Genomic DNA, 25,694 nt, shown 5'->3' on the forward strand with positions numbered 1-25,694 from the left:
ACAAATGAGCTCTTAATGAGAATAGAAATACTAAAAACAGAGGAATAGAGCAGAAAGAGCATAGGAGTAAGCCTCACTTTCCTCTTTTGTAAAGAGTTGTGCTCAACTACAAATATAGTACCTTTCATTTCTAAAGTCTATGTTCTTAAATGTTATTGATCAACAAGCATTTAAATATACAGTAATATTATATAATTATAGAAATTAATTCATTTTATTGATGTTAATTATTAATGTTAATATATTACATTATTACATTGAACTGACCTGGGAATTCCCAATGAAACCACCAACCTCTATATTTATATAGGGCTTTGAAGTTCGCAAAGTCAGTCAATCAATCAATATTTATTAAGTACCTACAATATGCTAGGCACTGTGCTAAGCCCTATGGATATCTAATTTGATTCCCAAAACACTCCAATGAGGTATTAAATCAAATACAGAACCTAACATGTCATCAGGTGTTGATGCATGCTAACAATTATTCTACTGTTTTATTTCTGACCTATCGATATCTGAATATATTCATGGGGATTTTGACAATATCTCCTCTACTGTCATTATACAGAATAATTTCATCTGCTAGGTACAAAAAAGGCAAAAACATTAAGGTGAATCAGACTTAATTTCACAAAACTTTAGGTCTGGCCAACTTAAAATTTTTTAGCTTAAAAATTCTTCACAAAAAAATTGCATTATTTTAAGCTAAAGCAAAAACCTTATACAATTGTGTAGACCTGTAGTATTTTCTGCAAATTCCTATAGTGAGAAGAATGGGGCTAGCCTAGGTAAACAGAATATAAAAACTCCCTTGACACTTGTGTGGAAGAGTAGGGACTTGAAGCTGAGACACTTACTCATTTCATGCTGATTTCCTGGGGCACATCATTTAGTAAATGCTGAGTTGGCCTCTTTAAAACACTCTAGAAAAATAATTTTCATGTCATTTACCATTTCTCTAGCATTTATCAAGCACCTACTTCATGGAATGAAGAAGATAATGGCAAGCCACTCCACTATCTTTGCCAAGAAAACCTCAAATAGAGTCAGACCCAACTGCAAAGGACTGAACAGCAACAACAATTTCATGCAATGCAGTTCTGTATCAACTATGCCATGTTTCCTCTTTCTAAAGGAAAAAAAAAAAAAGGTAATTTTTTATAAGTAATAAACACTGAAAGGTAATGTTTCTAACTTCAGGACACAGGAACCGATCTTAAGGGTACAAAAGGCATGTGAAGCCCCAAAAATTAAAATTCTGAAGACAAATGAACTTAATTCTAATTAGGAAAAGGAAGATCTTCCTGAAGAAGACAATGCAGAAGCACAAGGTACTCATGAAGAAACTCCTATTTATGAGAGGAGATAGAAGCAAGAAGGAGAAGATACAGGAGACAGAAGCAAGGTCAAGGTAAGAGTGAGTGCAAAAGAGGAGTGTTGTCTAGGAATGCTAAATGTTTTGCTGAGTGAGTCGAGTCTGAAAATGAGTGCTAACAACAACAAAAAATTCTTTTAATCTATGTTGTAAAAATTTAAGACTAAAACTAATAAGAAAAGCTATGTTGAGGGCAAAGAACAAAAAAAGATCAAAGGAGGTAGGAGTGTTGCTCTTCTGGATCAGAACCTGTAGCTGTCCTCAATGAGTTTAAGTCAGTAGGTCCAGGTGAAGTATATGCAAAAGCAGTGCTGTCAGACCTGTTGCCTTCAGACTGTATATCAACCAAAACACTCGGGACCAAATTAAAATGTAACCGGGAAATATTTAACAAAACTAATTTAAAAAAAACAACTGAAACAGATAATATCAATACGTATATTTTAAGCCAATATGCACTTTACAGATTGTAATGAAAACTGAGTCTCCCTCACCCCATTTCTACTTGAGTTAGACACCACTGTCCTAGAGAACTCAAAGAACCAGGAGATGTGATTGCTGTACTGTTGGTGGTGATCATGGACAAAGAGAGTAATGCTGCACCATTGGTGGGGGAAAGGAGAGGGCAAGTGTCTTGAATTAAAAAAAAGGTAAGAAGTTGGACACTCCAAATTATAGACCAGTCCATTGGTCTATATGGTCTACCCTTGTTTATTCTAGTATTTGAAAAATTCTAGAATTAATGATTAAGGAAATTGTATGTGAGTACTTAGAAAAGGGAACAGGGATCTCTAAAAGCCAAGACCTCAGCAAGCACAAGTAATTCTAGACTACAGGCATTTCTGTTTTTGACTGGTTAACTACACAGCAGTTCAAGAGAATATTCTATCCATTGTCTACTTAGATTTTAACAGGCCATTTAACAAAATCTCTTAGGCTTGGGAATAAGGTGAAGAGATTTGGGTTAGCTGATAGTACATTCAGATGCCTCTGGAAGACAGAAAGACAGAAAGAACAGTCATTAATGGGGCAGGGGCCTATTTGGAATGGTTCTCTATGGGAGTGCCCCTGAAGAGCTGTGCTGCTGTTAAAAAGATTTTTATCAATGGTTTGGATGAAACCATAGATGGCATGTATGTCAAATTTACAGGTGACACAAAGCCTAGAAATATGGCTAAAAAGTCAAATGACAGGCTCCAAAAAAGACTTGACAAGTTAGCATAATGGACCAAATCAAATAATACAACATTGAATAGGGATCACTATTAAGTAGTTAAACTTCAGATCCAAACATCAACCCCATATAGGCAAAGTGGGAAAAAAACTAACTAGAAAATATTTCTAGTTTAAAAAAAAACTGGGAATTTTACTGCAGTACAAGTTCAATATGAGTTAAAAGTCTGACATGGAAGCCAAAAAGGTTAATGTTCTTACAGATTACATTATAAATGGCAAAATGAGAAAGATAACAGTTGCAGGGCTGTACTCTATCCTGGTGAGATTAGGTGACCTAGTGGATGAAGCCCTGGACCTGGAGAGTCAGGAAGATCTAGATTCATCTCCTATCTCATGTATGATTTGTGTGACCCTAGGCAAGTCATTTAACTTCTGTCTTCTTCAGTTACCCAATTTGTAAAATGAGGATAATAATGGCACCTTCCTCCTGGTATTGTTGTGAAGATAAAATAAGAATGCTTGGAAAGCACTTCGTAAACCTTAAAGAACTATAATCCTTATTAAATCTATAGTTACTAACATTACAATTTACAAGTCATGTGACCCTGTTCAAACTACAGAATCATAATTTAATCACAACTTTTCTGGAACTCCATTTCTTCATTTCTAAAAGTAAAATAACATTTGAACAACCTGCCTCACAAAGTTGTTGTAAGGATATGGTATACAGGGTGTCCCAAAAGTCTTAGTACAGTTTTAAGTTAATAAAACTTAGAACTTCAAATGACAAAAGATTATATAATTATACAAACTGAACAATTTGTGAATGTGTGCATGTGTGTGCTTGTTTATAGAGACACAAGATTCAAAGCTAGTAGGGACTTCAGAGATAATCTGAACCAAACTCTTAATTTTACAGATAAAGCCCAGGGAAGTCAAATTGCTTGCCTAGGAGCAACCCAGTAAAACATCAGAGGTAGATTTGAAAGCAGGTTCTTTCGATTGCAAAACCACTTTATCATTTTGTCTTCTCATATTATTATTTGTAATTTAGCTCTTTCACTTTTATAAGAAATTTTTTAAAACGGTATTTCAAATATAAAATATAACTACAGCAACTGGATGTTGAAATTAGGTTGAGATGTGAGTTAGGCAATGTTGAGACATTGAGGCAGGCAGCTGGGCAAAATATTTGCTTTTCTACTCTTCCCTCAAACTGACACAAACATCTTGAATAAGCTTTGACAACAGGTATGAGGGACGGCTTTTGGCCAGACCGCTGTCTAGTTTCAAGCACTGTCTAAAAAACCCTGCATGTCCCATCAGCTTTATAAATGCGGATTTCTTGCTTGCCAATTTAAAACCACATGTAAACTGGATGAAGACTTAGAAAAATTTGTGGCCTCCTCACCTAGTCACAGAGAAGCGAGGGTGGCACAATAGGACAGACTGGCCTTGAGTTAAGAGGCCCAAGTTCAAATCCTGCCTTAGACATTTACTACCTATGTGACCCTAGTTAAGTCACTTTACCTCTGTCTGTCTTGGTTTCCTCAGCTGTTAAAGGGAGATAATAATAGCACCCCCCTCACAGGATTGTTGTTGTAAGGATTAAATGAGATAATATTTGTAAAGTACTTAGTACAGTGCCTGATACACAGTAAATGCTTAATAAATGCTTGTTTCCTTCCTTCCTTCCTTTGAAGTACATGTAATAGAGGGCCTCCTGGGAGTGAGGCCTTCACTCCCAACAGTTCCCCAAACATCACTTTTCAATTTTGATTCCAAGAGAGAGTGGTGTGACATTTTAATCCTTCTGTATCTCTTGTGGGTTACCTGATAGCTTTAGGAAGGGATGGGGAAGGAGAGTTGGGGATAAAGGGAAGGAGGCTGATGGAATTCCCAGTATGATACAGAAACTCTGACCCTATTTGAGCACCCTAGTTCTCAAAGCCTTACTATTCGAACCGCTAAGAACTGCCAGGGTGATTAGCACAGTAACACTAAACATGACACATTTTTCCCTTTTAGCTTGACTGGGGTGGGGGAGGGAAGGTAGGAAAATACTGTGAAGGAGCAGAACAAGAGGCCTTTAGTTCCATAGTAACTTTCAGGGCAGCTATGAAATTCCCTTATCAGAGACTGAAATATAAAGGGCAAAACACCCTTTTTTTCCCCCTGGGGTTGTAATAACTCAGGCTTGCTTGCTCAATAAGGCTGTGTACTAGATAGCAGAGATTCCTTTCACCACTAGAATTTCTCTTGGAGAAAAATCATTTACTTGGTTTCTTTTTTATCTATTTCCAACCCCCAAAAAGTTTTTCAGGTTATAAAATTATGCAAAAAAAATGCTTTATAATATCCATAACTTACTGTAAGCCTATTGTGTTTTCAAGACTCACAGAAATCTGAGAATTCGGTCAAGAATATGTCTATCTATCTTATTTCAGATTATCCAAAAAGCTTTTGAAAAGCCCTTTTAATAGCTTTTTAAATGACTAAGGTGTAGAAAAGGTGAAATTTTATTTAAAAAAATAGGAGTACCTTGAAGAAATTTTAGCTTTGTTTTTGAAAAGCTTTTCCAATGAAGTCTCCTAGTGATTTAAAACAATGTTTTTTAAATATTGCTTGCCCCTTGCTTCACATAATAGCTGCATGCACATTTCCCCTTTTCTTACTAAGGAAGAAAGCTGAGACATTCATCCTAAATAAATCTCAATAGGGACCCAGAGGCAGCTGCTGTAGATCATAATGTCAAATTGCAACCACCTCCCTCTAGTTGTTTGCAGACAACAAAATCAGAAGGCTCTGAAGCCACAAAAAAGGGAGCTCAAAGGTACAAGTCAATTGAGCACATGTTCAGAACTGTTCCTATTGAAGGTCTGATTTTCAAGCACATAGCTGATTTACAACATTTTTTGTGCTAAGTTCAAAACATCCTTGTATGTAATTTTCTTGAACCACAACATACTAACAGAGTAATTTCTGAATTGGAAAGCACAAAATTGCTAGAATTCCATCCTGTCACATGGACACATAGAGAGAAGGGACTCTCTGGCATGAGTAAAAGGATGGGAACTCTGGTTTTAAAAAAATGGAAGCTAGTAATACTAAATAGTTGTTTCTGCCAACGAATTGTTCCATTAACCTGGAAAGATCACGTAATGTCTCTGAGCCTTGAATTCTCACCTGTGGGTGGCCAATGCTTGGTAGACCCATAGTCTAAAGACTGGAATGAAAGCAGAGAAATGTTGCAAATACACTAAGCACATTAAATTTTGATTAGTCCATATATCCAATGTACCTGATTTCATAAGCCCTTCAAAAATATAAGACTCAGACCCTTCTTATAAGTGCAAGCTTTTTAGGCATGTTGGAGGTAGGAAAAGAAGAGGGAGAATAGAGAGCACTAATAATAATTTTAAGGAACTGCAATCAAAACATGTGGCATACTAAAGAAAAGCACATTTATATTTGATTTTTAATATTTATATTATGAAAATAACAGCAAGGTTCACTGGAGGTTGTTAATAGGTTTGCAAACCAGTATTTAAAAATCTTGTCATTCAGGTTACAGCGAGTAAAATATTTTTCTATATAGGGTAGCAAATTATGTTAGTTCTACGCTGCCAATGACCATGCCCAAACAGTTGTCAGTAACGGAATTTGGCTTCCAATTCAGGGCTTTAATTAGTGGTAGGAAATTTACTTCCCTCTAAAATCCTGGAATGGAACAAGGAGAATAGACATCCAGAGTCAACCAATTCCTTCCTCTCCATAAAAAAAGGCAGAACTTTTGCAATGTACTCTTAGCAAGAACAGAACTAGCCACAGGTTCATCTGAAAATCTCTGTCCCTGAAAATTAAGGCCTTTGGGAAGGTAGAGGTTGGAAAGGGGAAGTTTTTGCTAAAGGAGTTCCTTAGATATTTATTTTTTCAGTCTAACATATAACTTTTTCCTTGTATGTTCCTTAAAAATAAATGAACCACAAGCACTATTTTAATTTAGAGAAACATATATACTTTACCACCAGCCACTAACCCTCTTATACACAGACCTGCTACACATCTCTACTATTTCATATAGGTAAGGAGTTAAGCATTTCATTACTTGCACTAAAGCAATTTAATTCAAAGGTCTTTTCCCTTTGGCCATGTTTTATAAGAATAAGACTTTAATATTTCTTTAAAATCATATATCTGATATTGAAAATTCAGTGTAAATTCAGATATTCTGCAAGTCAGTAGATACGAGTTCTGTCCCAACTCTCTAAATGACTAGCTATAGTATGATAGCAAGTCACTTACCTGTCTGGGCTCCATTTTCACAAATTGTAAAAGGAAAGCTATTGACTTAATGGTCTCTAAAGTTCTTTCCTTCTCCAACATCATGTTTAAGGAAAAAACTGACTAATATAATGACTAAACTAGTAAATGTGTGAAGAAATATAATATACTAAACTTTACCCAATCACCAAACAATCTTTCATCCTGACATTCTGTTTTATAAGAAATCATCAATCTCCTATGCTCTGGACAAAAAACAGTTCTAGGTCCTTAGATGTGTGAATAAATATCAAGAAAACTGGATTTTGGTGGAGAATCAAAAAATTTAAGGAATCAAAGTGACCTAGAGTCACTAGTGGAGGGTCTCTACTTTCTGGAAGGGTCACATAAACCATCCCCTAAAACTCCAAGTAATAAAGTTCCCTATACAGATAAGATACAATATAATGGGTAATGCATTTGAAGGGCTTAACAATGGTTGCTGACTTTTGTTGTAGTTGTTATAAATTGTATTGTTTTGTTTTTTCCAGTCCTTCTTGGACTCTGGTTTGCTGGAGTAGTTTGCATTTACGTTTTATGAATGAATGAACTACAATTCATTTTACAGATGATGAAATTGAAGCAAACAGGGTTTAGTGATTTGTCCAGGGTCACACAGCTAATAAGTGTCTGAGGCCAGATTTGAACTCAGATTTTCCTACCTACCTCCAGTCTGGCACTCTATCTACTACACCACCTAGCTGCACTGACTTTATAACTAGCTTAAATCCTCTGATTCAGTAGCTGGTAGAAATGAAGAGCCATTTGGTACAGAATCAGAAACATCAGCCAGTATTTCTTCAGAACTCATTTAATTTCATTCTATTTTTAGGCATTCCAAAAAGATGCTCTGCCTTTTTTATTGGGTTACTTTAAGGATCAGATTAAATTAATTGATTATTACATTATAGTCTTAAAGTTCTTTAAAACAAATATTCTAGTTCAGTATAAATGCATTCCACCACACTCCATCTCTTTGTCCTTAACTATCCTCTATCTACTAGTCATCTAAATGCTTTTTAAGTCTGTGATGTCAAATGTAATCTAATAATTATATTGGCTTGAAGCCAGTATGGTGTAATACTAGAGAGAACATTGGACTCAGAATCAGGAAGAGCTGGGTTCAAATCTTACCTCTGATCCATGCAAACTGACCTCTCTGTTCCTCAGATATGACACTGCAATATAAGCAGCTATGTGGCAAAGACCTGAATTAAAATCCAGTTTCAGACATTTACTAGGTGTGTGACCTTGGGCAAGTCACTTAAACTGCTGTCCACTTCATTTTCCTTATCTACAAAATGGGCACAATAATAGTACCTACTTCCCAGGCTTGTTATGAGGATAAAATGAGATGATATTTGTAAAGCACTTTGCAGACATTAAACCCCTATACCACCACAACCATCATCATCATCCATCATTGTCATCATCTCTTATCTCCATGCCTTTGCCCTGGACTTCCCTGATGCCTGGAAGACTCTTATCTTTGCCTCATAGAATACTCTTTCCCTTGAAGATATGGCTTGATTAATATCTTCTACACAAATCTTTTTTGATCCCTCCAAGAAGCCCTCCCTCCTTTGTATTTAACTATTTTGTATTTATTTCAACTTCTTATCTTCCTAACTATTCTGTATATATTTACATATGTACTTTTTATGCCCCTATTAGAATGGAAACTCCTTGTGAGTAAAGATTACATCATCGCTTGCATTCATACTCCCAGTATCATACAGCCTGTACATAATAGATGCCTGATAAATATTCACTGGTTGATTGCTATACATCAGCTCTGTAGCCATAGACATGTCACTGAGCCTTTTTCTTCATCCACGAAAACATTAAAAATACTAATACCCACTATTAATACCTAGCCTAATAATACCATTGATAGTAATACCCATACCTACCTCAAAGCAGAGGGGAAGATCAAGTGAGATAGCAGATAAAGTGCTTTGCAAACCTTAAAAGCGTTTATGTACATAAACTATGTTATCATAAATCAACTTCTTCAGAAAAACACCCCCATCAATGTCCATGAAAACTTACAGGTTTAAAGACTGTGTACGAGCTCCACAGTGGCATATGGATTTCTTGACTAAATCCACTCACGTAGTCTTTCTGGTAAAGGAGACAGTAATTTTTGCTTCCTTGTGTAATCCTGGGCCTCCCATAGGGTAAATTTTCTTTCACTGTTTCATTTTCTAAAGCATAAAAATAATTTCGAGTTTTATATGTATTTGGACATCATTGTTAGAAGAAAAGTACATTCAGGAAGAGAAAACTCCGAGACTAGAAAATGAAAAAAATGCACCCTGGTTTGTGTGGGATTTTTAACCAAATGCTGTCAAAAAGAAACTATATAATGATTCAAATTAGTGCAAAAGATAAGTCAACAAAGTTTATGATGTACAAAAGTACACTTGGTTCTGCGTGTGAAATCACATCTAAAGCATTCTATAACGATAAAAGAATTAGAGATGTTTCTCCAAGCTTTTTCTTAGATTGGCTTTTTCAATTAACTTATTTTAACCAGCCAGCCAATTAACAGCTTAGCTCCGTGCTTATTATGTCTACAAGCACCGTACTTGTTGGATTGGCTTTCCTCTTGCTCTTTCTTTCTGATGCCACAAGTAACAGTGTTCAAAATGAAACACACTAAACTCATAAAATCCTATTAAAGCGGAGCTAGAATGAACCTTGAGAGATCATCTCCTCCAACCCCACTCATTTTATAAAGAAGGAAACTAAGGCTCAGGGAAATTAGGTGACTTATACAAGGTTAATTCACATTAAAAGATAGAGCACCAGCCCTGGAGTCAGAAGGGCCTAAGTTCAAATCCAGTCTCAGACAAGTACTAGTTGTGTGACCCTGGGCAAGTTACTTAACCCTGATTGCCTCCAAAAAAAAAAAAGTTTTAATATTTGCAGTGAAATGTCAATGTTATGGATTCATTTTACTGTATTTGTATAACTGGACACTGAACTAGGGAGTTAGAGGAACTGTGTTCTAGTCCTGATTCTTGACTTAAGTAGTTCTATAATCTTTTTTTTTTCTTTTTGGAGAGGAGACGGCAGGGCAATTGGGGTTAAGTGACTTGCCTAAGGTCACACAGCTAGTTTTTTGTGTTAAGTGTCTGAGCCTAGATTTGAACTCGGGTCCTCCTGACTCCAGGGCCAGTGCTCTAGTTATATAATCTTGAGGAGATCTCTTAGTTTCTCTGAGACTCTGCTTCCTTATCCACACTGGCTCTCAATCCCAATGCAATTGATATATTACATTTGATATTTTGAACTTTAAAGCATTTGGATGGCTGGTAGAGAGAGGATAGTTGAGAACAGTGATAGAGTAAGATATAATGTGTTTATATCAAAGGAAAAGGGATTTATGTTTTAAAGGACTTTAGTGTGGTCTGATTATTTGATCTATGACCATAGGAGACAGTAAGAGTATTGGCCAAAATGAACTCAGGTTCCTTTCAGTTTTCAAATTTTCTGATTTGATATTATTTTCTACTATATGTGAATGATGTAAATAAAATGTATGGTTACCCTGAAGGAATTATAAACAGTAGTTTAGAATGAATTTCTATCACATAAGACTGCAGAGGTTCATGTGATTAAGGAGATGAGAGAATAAGGTAGAATAGGGAGATTTCTGAGAGAGGTGGAATTCTAGACAGGACCTGAGAGAACAATTCAGGTACTAAAATGAGAGACAGAATGAAAAGTTCTTAGAGTCCAGTAGTATGGCTGAAAGGCTTTGAAGCAAAGGCCCTGGGTTAAAATCCTACCTGTGATGTTTACCACCTGTCTGACCTTGGGCAAGCCACTTAATCTGAGCCTCAGTTCATGGTCTCTAAGTTCCTTCCCAGCTCTGAACTCTATAATCCTATAGATATTTCGTATAGATTGATATAAAAGAGACCTAGTATGTGGTGAAGATAATTAGCCTCTAAGTAAGCATCATGTGGTTATTCACTAGGGAATATACTAGCAAGTAGAGGGCAGCAATCAGAATTGGAAATGATAAGAGAAGGAATTTACAAAACCCAAGAAAATGTAAGACAAAGTGGATGCAGTCAGTGTAATGGTAAAGGGTAAGAAATAAAGGTTACGTGGTAATCCGCTTCACAGGTGGGAAAGAGGGATTTCAGTGATCACTAGCAATTAATGAAATAGTGTCATACAATTTATATTTTTAATAGGGAGGAGATACCAGATCCCAGTACTCTGTCATCATCATACTTTATCTGGAATATTGTGCTTACTTCCAGAACCCACAATTTAAGAGGTATAGTGATAATATGAGGAATATCCAGGGGAATGGGGTTGGTGACAATGCATTGCATATGAGTTAAAGAAAGTGCCAAATTTAGTCTGGAAAAGAGAGGACTCTGAAAATATATAATAACTGCCTTGAAAAATCTGAAGGGCTGTCAGACAGAGGAAGGATTAGATTTGTTCTTTTTGATTGCTGAGGTTAGAACCAGGAGAAAATGAGTGGGAGCTGCAAAGAGGCAATGTGAGCTTGATGTCATAAAATTAATTTCCAATAATTTACATCAAAAGAGATAATGATGAGGTACAGGCTCAGATAACCCCCTTGAACTCTGATTGAATCATCCCATTTGATGAAACATTTGCATGAGGCCATAAACCTTACATTGTGGCTCCGCCCAAACCTTTGTTACTTGCTTGGCCCTCCATGGTCCATCTACTTCCCACCCTTGAGCCTATCAAAATATCTATACCCAAATCAACTGTTACCCAACTTCATTAACTCCTCCTGAAGACCATCCCCAAACTCATTCTGACTTCATTAACTCCTCCTGAAGACCCTTCCCAAACTCATTACTGGAGTCTGACCTCATCTGACTCCTCTTGAAGACCCTTCCCAAACTCCTCCCCTAGAACACCCCTAGATTCTTCCCACAACCTTTCGGTATATAAGACCCCATCTTGTCTCCATGTGGTATGAGAGCACCACAGAATTTTCTAGCATAAACTTACTCTGTGTCCAATACAAGCGAACTTTTAAAAAATTTTGCTTTTCTTTGGCTGAGGGAAGACTTGGATTCATTCGGCAGGAGCCAGCGTGTTGGTATTTTGGGGTCTCGAGCACCCTTAACCCTACCCTAAACCTCTTCAATCTGATTTTTCTGATGTGGGTACTGCCTCCACTAAAACAGATTACAAACCAGCTTCATCTTCCTGAGTTCATCTGCCCTCAGAAACCTACTAGCTGTGTGACCCTAGGCTAGTCACTTGCCCATGACAAGCTAGGTATGAGTATATTTTTAAATAAACCCCTGTATAAATATAAATACACACATCATCAAGAAGGAACTCATGTGGCAGACACCAAGGACCTGCTTCTAGGAAAAGACACCAATGCATTCCCTTACCACAAGAGAGCAGCCTTTTTCCATTATCTTCCTGACTCTATCCTTGGACACCACACTAACTCTTGTCAATTATGAACAATGCATAATTCCATCAAACCTAGTTACAAGTGTCAGTTAGAGTAGTGAAAGATTTAGTAAGCACACAGTTCAAAAATGAGATTAGGAGACAACAGAGAGGGTGATGAGTTTTGATCACTGAGGTTGTTGGCTGTTTCTGATAAACTGCACAACAGCAATAACCAGGCAACTGTTATTGGTTATTATGAGTGGTTATTACTATTCAAATAAAATTCAACCAATATAAACCCAAAAGCCATTGTCTGCTGTGGCCATTAAATGACCCCTTTGTTTTCTATTGACCTACCTTCTTCTGCTTTGAGATTTAGATTTTGATTCATCTCTATCTCAGCATTCTGTAAAATGAAATAATGACAATAAAATAAAGAGATTTTTCTCATGTTAAAAAGATGAACCTAAGGGGCAGCCAGGTAGCACAGTGAGTAACAGCACCGGCTCCAGTGTTGAGATGACCTGGAGATTGAATCCTGGGCTCAGACACTTAGCACCCACCCAGAAACACCTGGCCATGTAACCTTGAGCAAGTTATTTAACCCCAATTGCTTAAAAAAAAAATTAAAAAAAAAAAAGATGAACCTATTTCTAGTCACTCTACAAATTAGTCTATTTAAAAACAAATCATATTGACATCCTTTGCCCATCCCAGTGAAATCTTCCTTTTTATACCTAGACAATTTTGCCACAACTACCACTTAAAAATGTAGCTGCTGTGACTGCTGGCTGTCTTCCAAATAATAGCCAGAATGTTGTACTCTGAAAAAGTCCCCACCATAAGACACCAGCAAAAAGAAAGATATGTTACAAAGTGTTCATGGTTTGTTCCTTGGTCCTAAGATAACTGGAATAAAGCAAAACATAGATATTCAATTAAGTAAAATGAAATTTCTTTTTTGACAATTCTTGAAGCTTCAAATCCAAGATAGGTTATTATAAAATTTTTTTACCTCATAATAGGACAAATATGGAAGTTAAGTCTCAAACTCTGTCAAGTCAAATCTATAGATATCTATTTTTTTTTCTTTTTACTTAACCTGTTGTAACATCAGTGTAGAGACTTCCTCCATCAAGGCAAATCAGCACTTTCTCCATAATTTATGATCTTAAAAAGTTATCTAGAACACTGACAGCCCTAACTAACTGGCCTCAGGTAACACAGCCAATCACTGTCAGGGGATGGATTTGAATGGTGTCTTCTTAACTCCAAGTCTAACCCGTTAGCCATGACACCAAACGTTCTGCACTCTCATATAATTCATAAGATACTCAGAAAAGGTGCAAAAAAACCAAAACTATAAAAACAAAGAAGAACAGAATTTTAGTTTCAAATGAGGGTTATTATGTTCTGGGCTAGTCTACTAAGACAGAGTAGGTCTTCAAATCTTCTATATAACCTATCCTTTGAACATAATACATACATAAAATAGGATTTATGGGCTAGATTACCTACATTAAAGACCTTTATCCATATTAAGAGTTTATGCAGTAAGATGAAAAGAATACTGGACATGGCATCAGAAAATATGAACTTGAGTTCTGGTTCAGGAACTTACTTAGTATATAATCCTATGCAAATTACTTGACTTTTCTGAACCCGAGTTTCCTCATCTCTAAATTGAGTATACATTTCTTACACCCCTTACCTCATAGATTTGTTGTGAGGAAAATGTTTTATGATCCTTAAAGTACTATATAAATGTATTATCTATGGCTATTATTGGTATCACTTACCTGATCCAGTGTAGCACATGAACAACCTAAATTATGTGGGGGCTCTGGATTATGAAAGGGGCAAGAAGAAGGAGTGGACACTTCTTTGGGGTGGGATGGAACATAGAAAGGCTGCTTCAAAAGATGGTTTAGACTTCCATGAGTTCCATTGTTTGGTGCTGGTTGAATTCGTAAGAGATCTGTTTTTTAAAAATATATGATTATTATGTTAAAAGCTATTTTATATATATTTTATATATGTACACACACACACACACACACACATGATTAAAGGACTTTCTAAAATTGATGGAAACAGTTCTTAAATTTAGAAAAACAAATCAGGGTGCACTGAACTATTTCCTTTCCTGTTCTACTACAGATATTCATTGTACAGGTCCCACCACCACCAGCTGCCCCCAACTTGTCCTGGTAACCCCATCACCTTCTTCTATCAAAGAATGTGAATGATCCCTGAAAGTTGTGGAAGTAAAATAAAAGACACTTGTAACTTTCTCAAGTAATGTGTATATGTGCAGCAATGATGGGATCACTACCTCAGAGCTAAAATTTACTTGTTTTAATAGTTGCAGCAATTGAAATTGAACAGCTGGGGAAACTCAAGATAATTTGCTATACACTGTTCTGAAAATATCCAGGGGTTTCCTTGAGATAACTTACTCTCTTCTGTTTTGTAACATTCCTTCACATAAATATTTAACCCAAAGTAGTCCCTAAGAATATTTTTATATTGCATAAGTTATTTTATCCTGTCACTCAGAATTCTTAATGCTCAGCTTGAGAATCTCCCTTTAAGATTGCTCATAAACACATATATACAAATATAAATGAATGTGAATTTAATAGACCTGGTCCTAAATACAACATGAAATTTTTTCTCCAGTAAACTGAACCATAAACAAGACAAATTTTAGGGGCTGAATTTGACCTACTGCAGTTATTAATAAAGTTGTTTTTATAACACTCACATGAGAAAGCACTGAAGTGGATATAATTGCTATTATCCTTAATGGAGAGAAATTAATATTATGCTATTGCATTAATAACAAATTATTAATTTGTGATCCATCCTTTTCCACCTATTTCTGTTAAGAGTCCACTCCCAAAAAGGTCAGTCAGTCTTTGAAGCCTATTCCTAGGCCCCAAGGCACATGCTAGTAGTTAACAAGGGATCCTTCCCATTGGTGAAATCAGATTTGGGTCCAGAGGATAAACAAAAATCAGTCTGTGAGAGTCTTTTGCCTGGGGGAAGGAACTACAGTCCTAGATCTCCTCCATTAGAATTTAGAGCAACCCAGTTCATAAAGGAGAAAACTAGCCAAAGAGGTCCAGATGGAAATGGCTTCCTCTGCCCAGATGCCTTGAGGCTGCTAAATCTCAAGATTAAGCCAAATTCTCAGCAGGAGGAACTGAAGACTTCTAGCCCACCTCCTCATTAAATGTGCACATTTAAGGTGTTTCAGAGTCAACCTTGGGATCTTTGGTTAACCAAGAGAAATCACTGACCATAAATTTATTGATTATTGGCTAGTCTAATTAAAAATTTATTAATTACCTGGAAACTCTGTCTTTTGGGGGTTTGAAATAGTCACATTAATCTATTGCAGCTTGCTAGTATAAAGCTACATATTTCATAAATCAAAAGGTTATTTGTCTCTAAACTCAATACAATATTTTATTTTTCTACATCTTTACCATTATTTGGTGGGGAGGAGGGCAGGGAAGCAATCCAGGTTAAGTGACTTGCCCAGGGTCACATAGTAAGAATCTGAGGTCAGATTTGAACTCAGGTCCTTCTGACTCTATCCACTGGTGGTCTATCCTATATGCTACCTAGCTGTCCCTAAAATTACCATTATAATGAGTATGCTTCAGGTTGGGTTTTTTTTTAACTTCATTTAAACTTTTGAAGTTTTTATATTTTACATATAAATTTTTAATATATATTTTACATAAACTTTTATATTTAGACCAAAAAAGCATATAGTTCATATTAACAATTCCTGTTGACCTAAGTGTTCTTAGTAGTGTTACTATTCCTAACCTCATGGTGTGGCAAAATCAATTACCTATATTAATTGGACTATATCTATATTCTAATAGATCAAAAAGAAAATTAAGGAAAATACCTGCACATGCATTAGGCTCCATTTCATTAAATATGAGAGTAAATAATTCTAGACTCATTATCTGACTGTATTTTATTTTTATTTTTAATTTTAAAAATTTTAATCTGTAATTTCATGGGCATGGAAAAACTCTTGGTATGGCCAAATTGCAACTCCTCTGTGTCTTAAATTCTTAAAGTTTCCCGGATCACCCAGAGGTTAAATGATTTGCCTGTGGTAACACAGCCAAGTACTAGTCAGGGGAAAGACCTATGCCCAGACATTCCAAAGTCTAGGGTCAACCCTCTATTTACTGAGTCATGTTGCTTCTTACCCTGACTAGATAAGTGATTTAGAATGGCTTTTGAGCAGGGATCTGAGCAATGAAACCCTCTTCTTTTAAGGCCTCTTTATTTTGATAACTGGAAATATCTGTCCAAGTATCATTTTCCCCCTCACTAATCTTAGAAGCTTTAGATCTCCTTATATTATCCATTTTAAAGAATGCTCTGGATATTCCCTAAAACTGCCTTGGGGCCCCCTTTTCCTCCCTCTCTAATACTTCCCTCTTGGGTATCTCATCATCTTACATGAGTTGAATGTAGTTGACTCCTTGTTCTAGTCTCTCTCCTGAGCCACACCCCTATATTACCAAACGCCCATTGGACATCTCCAACCGGATGTCCAAAACATAACTTCTTACCTACCTTCCTAAATGTAATCCTCTTCCAAAATTCCCTATTTATGTTGAAAGTTCCATCACCCTATCAATCACCCACATTTGAAACATCCTCAAGTGTCTTTTTGCCCTCATCCCATGTATCTAATCACTTGCCAATTCTTGTTGATCCTAACACCAAATATAATACTTACTTTTGATTCACTATCCTAGTTTAGGTTCATATCAACTCTAGCCTAGACAATTTATAATTGGACTCTAGATTATCAGACTCTCCTGTCTCCAATCCATCCCTCATATAACTGTTAGAAAGGATCTTCTCAAAGCACAAGACTTCTGGCCACTTACCTCTAAAACTCAAGAACCATCGATTGTTCCCTACAGTCTCTAAGATAAAATTATGGAAGGAAATAAGGGGATAAGGGAAGGACCAGGACTTCATAACCTTGTTCCAGCCTAATTTTCCAGGTTTATTGTGTAATTTTCCCCTTCGTGCATTATCTTCCAGCCTAGTTGTTTTACTTGCTATTTTCTGAATGTGGTACTCCATCTCCCATTTTCATGCCTTTGCACATGCTCTCATGTACCAGGACCAGAATACATTTCCTCCTCAGATCATTCCTACAGAAAGCTTTTCCTGATCCCTGTAGGTATTAGTGTACTCTCCCACATTCTCAAATTATCATGTGTATATCTATTCCTAGGAGAATGCAAGGTCCTTGAGGGCAGAAACATTTGTGTTCTTTGTATTCCTGGAGTTTAGCACAGTGCCCTGATTATAGGCACTTAAGAAATGCTTCCTGGATTAGATAGAGAGATATGTATCTAGTCTTCTATCTGTCTATCTCTTTTAATTTTCCAAGTAAAGATTAGAAATCACCCCTTTTCCACCACTTTTTCTAATATCTAAGAGCCTGAAATTTTCCTCTCCTCCCCAACTCTTGTCTTCATGCCAGGGAACTGCAAGATACATTTTGATTTTCCCTCACTCTAACCACTCACTTCCTCAGCCTACTCAACCTTGCATGAACTACTCCACCCTACCTCAGCCACACACAAAGATGGTCATACCCTCAATGTTACTATCACCCACAAATGTACCACCTCCATATTTAAGAATTCTGAAATCTCTCTACCCAACTGTAATCTATTGACTTTGCACCTCTCCCTCTGCCTTCCCTTATGTAATCCTACTTTCCATCCACACCATGACATCCAATCTTTGGATCTCTCAATTCTCTCCCAGACTACCTTCCTTGCACTAGCCCTTCTTTCCTCTTCTCCCCATCTAGTCTCCTTGTCTTCCTCTCTTGAATCCCTAGTTCCCTTATCACATCACTGATTATCCCCAGCCAAACCTCACCTTAGGATCACTCCCATCATTTGTTGCCTTTGTATACATACCACATATTAGGTTGTAGACCTCAATATTTTCAAAAGGTTCCACTTCAATCTTCTCATTAAATCCTGGTCCATGTGCCAAAAAGATAGCCTAGAATAACAGTAAAAAAAAATTTAAGTAAAGATTTGTAATCAAAGATAGAAAATACAAAAACTGAAGTGTATTATAAGACATCATCAAAGTCTAAAAAGAGAAGCTAAATTCCTTGTAAGTTATTTTCTTTGTTACTCCCCTTAGCATTCGCCTCTAAGATCCTATATAAAGATTTTCTTGAATGAAAAAAAATTCTACTTTCCAGTGGCCTTGAAAAAGCTTTCCAAAAGCATGTTAGTCTGCACACCTGCATTGATCCCAACCATGCACAAGCTTCCTAAAGCATCATTTTAATCACCCAATTCCTCTGCTTAATAACTTTCAGAGTCTCCCTCTTGCATCTAAGATATTTACTTCTTCTTGTTCCATTGGTTTTCACTAGTTTTGATATGAATAAGCAATAACAATATAAACAATCATCTGTAACCATCACAGTCACAGTTCGACTAATGGTATCCTAGAAGCAGACCCTGAATAACTAAGGATGAATACAAAAGTATATTGCATATATACAAAGATCAGGGAGGTGCGATCCCATAATCAAGTAAGGTTCACCATTACTGCCAAGAACAATGACAAAAAAATATTCTTGGTTATGTAGGAGAAGCTAAGGACAATGAAGAAAGGCATAGGAGTAAGACTTGGGATAGATGGGATCATAATGGACAAAAGATAAAGTGAAGGAAAAACTGCTCAGATCTAATTTCACTTACTTCCTCTACCAAGGGGAAAAAATCTATCAACTGTAAAGAATAAGGATAGGAATTAGATCTATGATTTAATTGGCATAGGGAAGTCCCAGATGAGGAAACTCCCTCTAGCAAGGCAGCTCAGCACCTCTTATAAAACATATAGTCTTAGGGGGTTGCCTAGAGCACCAAACACCCTAAGTTACAAGCCAGTACGATTCAGAGGCAGGACTACCTGGCTTTGAAATCAGTTCTTTATCCATTTTCCCACATTATGCCTCTCAAACTTTCAAGAATAAAACAAAAGTAATTAACAGGAAACTGAAACCCAAGATAATGAGAAGAGGGTACAAGATCATCTATTGGCCAAAAATAGATTCATGTCATCAGACTTGAATGAAGTTTATACACTAGAAAGCTGCAAGGATTACTGAGCTACAAAAGATGATCATTTAAAAATCATAGAAAACAAGATAGTGCTGTGTGGCTGAAGTCAGACAAATGTACTGATTTTGAAAATAAGGAAGAATGTGACTTTTTCAGACTGTGGTGAGTCTGACTACATTCTTGTGAAAATTCTGCCATGCATTTGTGAAGAAATGGTTTGTAAATGGTTAGAAAGGGAAGTGGTGATCAGTAGGAGACAGTACGATTTCATTAAGAACAAGACAAGCTAGATTAACATCTTTCCTCTTTTTTGACGGGATTACTGGTCAAGGACTACCCTAGACATATTTTCATTGTATATGGTTCATGATATATTTCAATATACCAAAGTCATGGTATATTTCAATACACTTAAATACTAAAGTATTTACAGTATTGTATTATTAGTATAGTTTCATACTATCATAGTTTATCAGATATTCTTGTGAAACAGACAGAAAGATGATGAGTACTAATTGATTAGTACAACTGGAACTAAATAAATAAGAAAACCCTAAAACTGGTAATAATAATAATAGCAACAACAATAGCACTAATTTAGTACTTTAAGGTTTGTAAAGCTTTTTGTGTGTCTTCTCTTTGATCTTCTCAACAACCCTATGAAGTGGGTTATTATGGGGTTATTATTATGCCCATTTTACAGATGAGGAAACTGAGACTGAAAGAGGTTAAGCTAGTTGTCCAGACTGCTAATCAAACAGCTAGTAGTTGTCAAACAACTAGCAATTATGGTAATTAGTCAATCAATATCAACCTTAAGGAAAGTCATTAATTAAGTGTCACAGGTTTTTTGTACTTGACTCCATTTCTTTCAACATCTTTATCAAAGACTTGGACAAAAGCATGTTTAAAAAAATTTACAAATGATCCAAAGCTGGGAGGGATAGCTAATATGCCAGGCAATAAAATCAAGATCGATAAATATCTTAACCCTCTGGACAGATGAATCAAATCTAATAAGATTAATGAAGATAAGGGTAAAATCTTGTACTTGGTTTAAAAAAAAGTAACTGCATAACATAACTTCATCCCATAGGTATGAAAGAGATATACAATGATTACAGGCCTAGTGATAGATTATTTGTTTGTCATCCAAGGACCAAAGTGACTAATCCTGGAAAGGCTCATCAGCATAAAGTTGGCCACCCAATGAGGAATTTTTGGCAAACCATCTACTAATGAATATATGTGTGGAGAATGTGTGGAGGGTGCCATCTGCATTCTACAGTGACAAAGTCATGGGTCTTTTGAGATACTGAAGAAATATATACTTTTCTTCACAGTAAGGAGACTGAGCTAATGTGATATCATTATTCCATCTAGACACCTTTCTATTTGGGTAAATATATATATATATATTTTCTTGAAGTCAAATAAGATTAAGAGAGGCAGCCTGGCAGAATGCATAGAGAGTAGGCCTTGAGATCTGAGAAATCTAGGTTAACTTCCTACCTTTGACACATACTTGACTTTATGGCCACAAGCAAGTACCTTTACTTTTCAGGGCCCCAGGAAATGATAGGAGATTATATTACATGAGTTGCCAATTTTGCAACATAGTCAGTAGAGATGAAATTTCCATAAGAAATGACCCCTACAGAGATGAAGTCATAGGTTCAAACTCCCTTCCTTTCCCTACTCTGCTGCTCCATGGAATGATTTGTAAAAAACATTGGACCAAAATAATCAAAAGTAATATAAATTTAGAAACCATACCTCCATACTTTTAAATTCATTGTTGTAACCATGGTTACCACCTCCACAATTTTTATAATTTTTATTTCTGAAAAATAATAATAAAAATAAGATTGAGCACTCTGATATTAACATAATGATATTGAAATTTTACAACTGCAAACAAGATTTTGTTATTGTGCAGTATGAGTATGTATACCAACAATAATATAAAACACATTTTTCCTTCACAAATAAATTATTATAGAAAAACTTCTGAAAGAATCTGTGTATAATTATAGGTTAAGATGTTTGAGGAAGACAGGTAGAAAAGACCAAAGAAAGAATTTTTTTTATTAAAATAGAATTTTTTTTATTCCTGTCATACTATGCTTTCTGTACATGTAAATTAAAATGCTACATTTTCAAGTGTGAATACAACATTGCAAAGTATAAGTTAGTGGAGAATGACTGAAACCTATGTTAGTAGAACCATAGGTACTATGAAAAAATTCATAGGATTATACACACACACACGCACGCGTGCACATATGCACACACACACACATATCTATACAAACACACACATACACACACACAGACCTGGCAAGCCATCTAATTCAGTCTCCCCAGGGGAAGTGAATTTCCCAAGGTAGTAATATTTATAAAAGTACTGATGTTTATAAAGTTAGTAAAGATCAGAGGCAGGATTCAAACCCAGGCCCTCTGACTTCAAATCAAGTATTCTTAACCATAAAGTTTACTGGATTGCAAATGACTTGTTAACATTTAATTTTCATCTTTTTACGTATTTTAGCAGCAAATTCTCAGAATCTGGTTAGAGAATTATTCTTTTCCTCCCTGATCAAAAAAACTTTGCAACATTCTTACTATTTTTCTTAAAATTACAAGCTCAGATGAAATTAAGGAATGAAACTAAATGTTATTAGATAACTTCATTTTAAACTGATGACTGATATTCTCACTCAAGGCTTAGAGAATTAAAAACAAAAAACACCTAGAATGGCTCCTTCCTCTCTCCCTACTCTGATATTACCACAATCCCAACCAGAAATTCCACTGCTCTGCCTTTTGTAGTGAAATAGAAAAGGAAAAAAGAAAAAGAGAAGGGAAAAAAAGGAAGCTAGAAGGGGAAAGCAGAGGGGTATTTACATTTCTTCCCCTCTCATTCCTCATTTCAAAAATTTACCACTTGTTTTTGATTGAGATTCAGTTTGTATTGATATTAGTCACACTAGATAACTGGTTTATATAGCAATAAAAAGGGTAAATGGATTCAAAACATGAATTCTCTGTGCTTATACCTCCTACATTTTCAGGTCATTGGAACTGATAAAGTAAATTTTGCTTTGTGCATTTATATCCAAAGCTTTAATGTGCCCCTTAGTAAAAAAAGAAATAATCAATGCCCTTTGAACTAGGGTATATGACAAATTTATACTAAATTGGTGTTCATGTATCCTTTAATTTGCAAAATAACACATTCTGTTTCTTGAACTTCCTACTCATTACTTGGAGCAACTTTCATAGGTTATACAACTTTAGTCATAAGCACAGGATTCAAACATAACAGAAGTCTGGCTCTTTCTTCATTGGTTTTCAGAGATTACATTTTTTTTTTAGCTATTCTGAATGTACACGAAGACAATGCCTTCTATGTTCCTGTTTCTGAGTTCTGCTGGTGTAGCTATTGAAATTTCCATAGGAGGGGCAGCCAGGTAGCACAGCGAGTAAGAGCACCAGCTCCAGTATTGAGAAGACCTGGAGATCGAATCCCGGGCTCAGACACTTAGCACCCACCCAGAAACACCTGGCCGTGTAACCTTGAGCAAGTTACTTAACCCTGATTGCTTTAAAAAAAAAAAAAGAAATTTCCATAGGAAAAGATGAAAAAGGATCATGAAATCAAAGAATGTGAGAGTCAATAGTACCTCACAGGTCATCTAATCCAACCTGTATCAGAACAGGAATCCCCTCTACAGAATTCCTGACAAGTGACCACCTAACCTCGGATTGAAAATCTTCAATAATGGTGGAATCATCATCTCCAATGTCAGCCCATTCTTCCACTTTGGTATAATAATAATAGTTAGGAAGCTTTTTTTCTTATTGGATTACAACTTAGTTTTGACAGGAGCCCAAAGGGACTACCATAGTAGAATGGTTTTGTGCTACATGGTGCATGGAAGAACAAACAATAAATTGAAAGCCATATAGTAGCCAAAGGAGGCCTTCCTTTATTCCACAGGCCTTTGCACCACCATTAACATTTGCAGAGGTTCGACTACTACTCTACAATCCCCTCCTCCCCTGCTTCCTACAGAACAGTGAAGTCAAGGATTGATCCTACTGAAAATAGGGAAAGACACCTCCAGAGCTGACTAGAATTTTTGGTCTTACCATTAGTGTAAACTGTGTAATATACATGATGCTAAACCCTGATATTTCCCTTTCTGATCACAATTTCCTCATCCTTTCATATTTCCCTATCCTTCAACCTTTCTAAAGCTATTCTTTGTCCTCAATAAAACCTCCATTCTGTCCAATCATCACTGTTCTTCTAGTCCTTTGGCCTAGCATAAGCCTTATTTTTTTCCCTTCTTAACTCTACAGTTGACTGTTCAACTACACAGCGACTTCTCCCAATGATCCTAGACCTGTTGCCATTGAATGAAATCTTGAAAATCATTGATCCAAACGCTTCTGCATCATCCAACCTTTTTGTTTCCTATTACTCCCATGCCACTGAAAACCAATGAAGGAAGCCATGCCATCATGCAGTTCAATGTGAACTGAACTCACAACAAATTCATGTAACCTGATTTCAACTGGGCCGTTATTGGTACATGGCTATCCTTTTTTCTTCCCCAATTGACATTTTACTGTCTTCCTAGGATTGCTACTCCAAACTTACTCTACTTTGCTCAAGCTCAAAATACCACTTCAATGTCCCTTTCAGTTGACATTACCTTTTATTTATTAATAAAACCTAGGCCATACTGGAGTTGTTCTCTCTTCTCTCGCGTATTTACATCTCAAAACCCCTCTGTCTCACTACCCTTACTCTCCACCTTAGTTCTAGTCACTAAGGAAGAAGTGACCTTTCTTTTAGCTAATGTCAACCCTTATGTTTAATATCTGATCCAGGGGTGTGCTGGTAAAACTACCTCTCCAGAAAAAAAACAAATACATGCACAGTACACTTTTAAGTTTAATTTATATTAACATATTATCCATCACTTTCTTAAATCTCAATCAACTAAACAACATAATCAAGCCCCAATTTGTAGTATTTGCCAATTTGTAGGTATAAATGCTTACACTGAAAATTTAACAATCAGCTCTGAGCTAGTTTGAACTGGCTTTAGCACCACCTTGCCTTATTCTTCTCACCTTCATTCTAGCCCTACCTACCAACTCCATCCCTACTGCCTACACATATGCCTAGGCTAGCTTAAAGCAAAAAACAAAAATTTTCACTTGACTGTCATTCCCTCAAGCTACCAATATATTTATCTTCTATCTTTTCTTGACAAGTTTCTAGAAAGTATCAATCTGTACTTATGGTCTTAACCTCCTCAGCACCTACTCACTCCCCAAACCTTTGCAATTCATTATCAGTGTGCCCAAAATAGAACTCATTTTTCCTTCATGCTAAATCTGCCCCTCCTCCAACTTCCCTCTTTCTAGAAAGGACATCACAATCCTATTTGCCATCCAGCCAAAGCCATGATTTGGGAAAGTCCACCAGAAGTTTACCCTAGGGTGGGAAAATTGAGGGCTGCCCCAGTACTGCTCTAGGACACCCTTTTCCCATCCCACGAAGGGTAATTGTGATTCTTGTCACAGTACAAATTCCTTCCTTCACCAAGGCAGCCTCCCCTTTTTAAGGTATCAGCACTTTATAGTTATTCAGGCTCACAACCTTAACTTTGACTCTTCTCTTTCCTTCATACCCTATACCAAATTAGTTAATATCTCTCTTTCATCTATCCCATTCTTTCCACTCACATGACCATCAACCTAATTCAGGCCCTAGTCATCTCTTATGTGAAATAGTAGTGCAATAACCTCTTAATTGGACTCCTTGCTTCCGATCTCTTCTTTGGTCAATCCTCCGCTACATAACTGCCAACATAATCTTATTATGGCAACAACTACATCTGCCAGTTCTTTCAATACACTGGAACAGAATTCATTCAGATCCAGTGGTATGGACTTAGGAAGAACATCCAAATGTCTTGTCATTTCTTCATTTATCTTTGGGTGACAATTCCTTTTTAACCATAATTGTTCTATACAACTTTAATTTGAAACTTATCTTCCTTGGTAGAAGCAAAACCTGTTTTGGCAGCTCTTCCTTCTCTTTACCATCTGTACTCATCATCCCATATTCCCCCAATGAACCTGTCTCTTTTTTGATATTTTCTTTATTCCCATTACAATTTTTTTTTAAAAAAAAGCCTGTTGTCCTCAGCCTTCAATCC

At 36.3% G+C, this 25,694-nt stretch overlaps 1 protein-coding gene across 1 annotated transcript in view; it reads right to left on the reverse strand.

The window, feature by feature from the left end:
* The window catches only part of ENPP3 (ectonucleotide pyrophosphatase/phosphodiesterase 3), a 144,114-nt gene that overhangs the window by 22,042 nt on the left and 96,378 nt on the right, over positions 1-25,694 (reverse strand). The window contains exons 17-21 of the mRNA XM_069077389.1: positions 21,229-21,295; positions 18,286-18,373; positions 14,095-14,273; positions 12,653-12,701; positions 8,930-9,084 (exon numbers count right to left, since the gene is read on the reverse strand). Coding sequence (XP_068933490.1) covers positions 8,930-9,084; positions 12,653-12,701; positions 14,095-14,273; positions 18,286-18,373; positions 21,229-21,295 — 538 coding nt within the window. The remainder of the gene's footprint in view (positions 1-8,929; positions 9,085-12,652; positions 12,702-14,094; positions 14,274-18,285; positions 18,374-21,228; positions 21,296-25,694) is intronic.

Source organism: Petaurus breviceps, unplaced genomic scaffold, assembly GCF_028583685.1.
Source record: "Petaurus breviceps papuanus isolate PSGF00001 unplaced genomic scaffold, PetGlider_PUasm1.0 90977, whole genome shotgun sequence".
NCBI classification, from domain to species: Eukaryota; Metazoa; Chordata; class Mammalia; order Diprotodontia; family Petauridae; genus Petaurus; species Petaurus breviceps.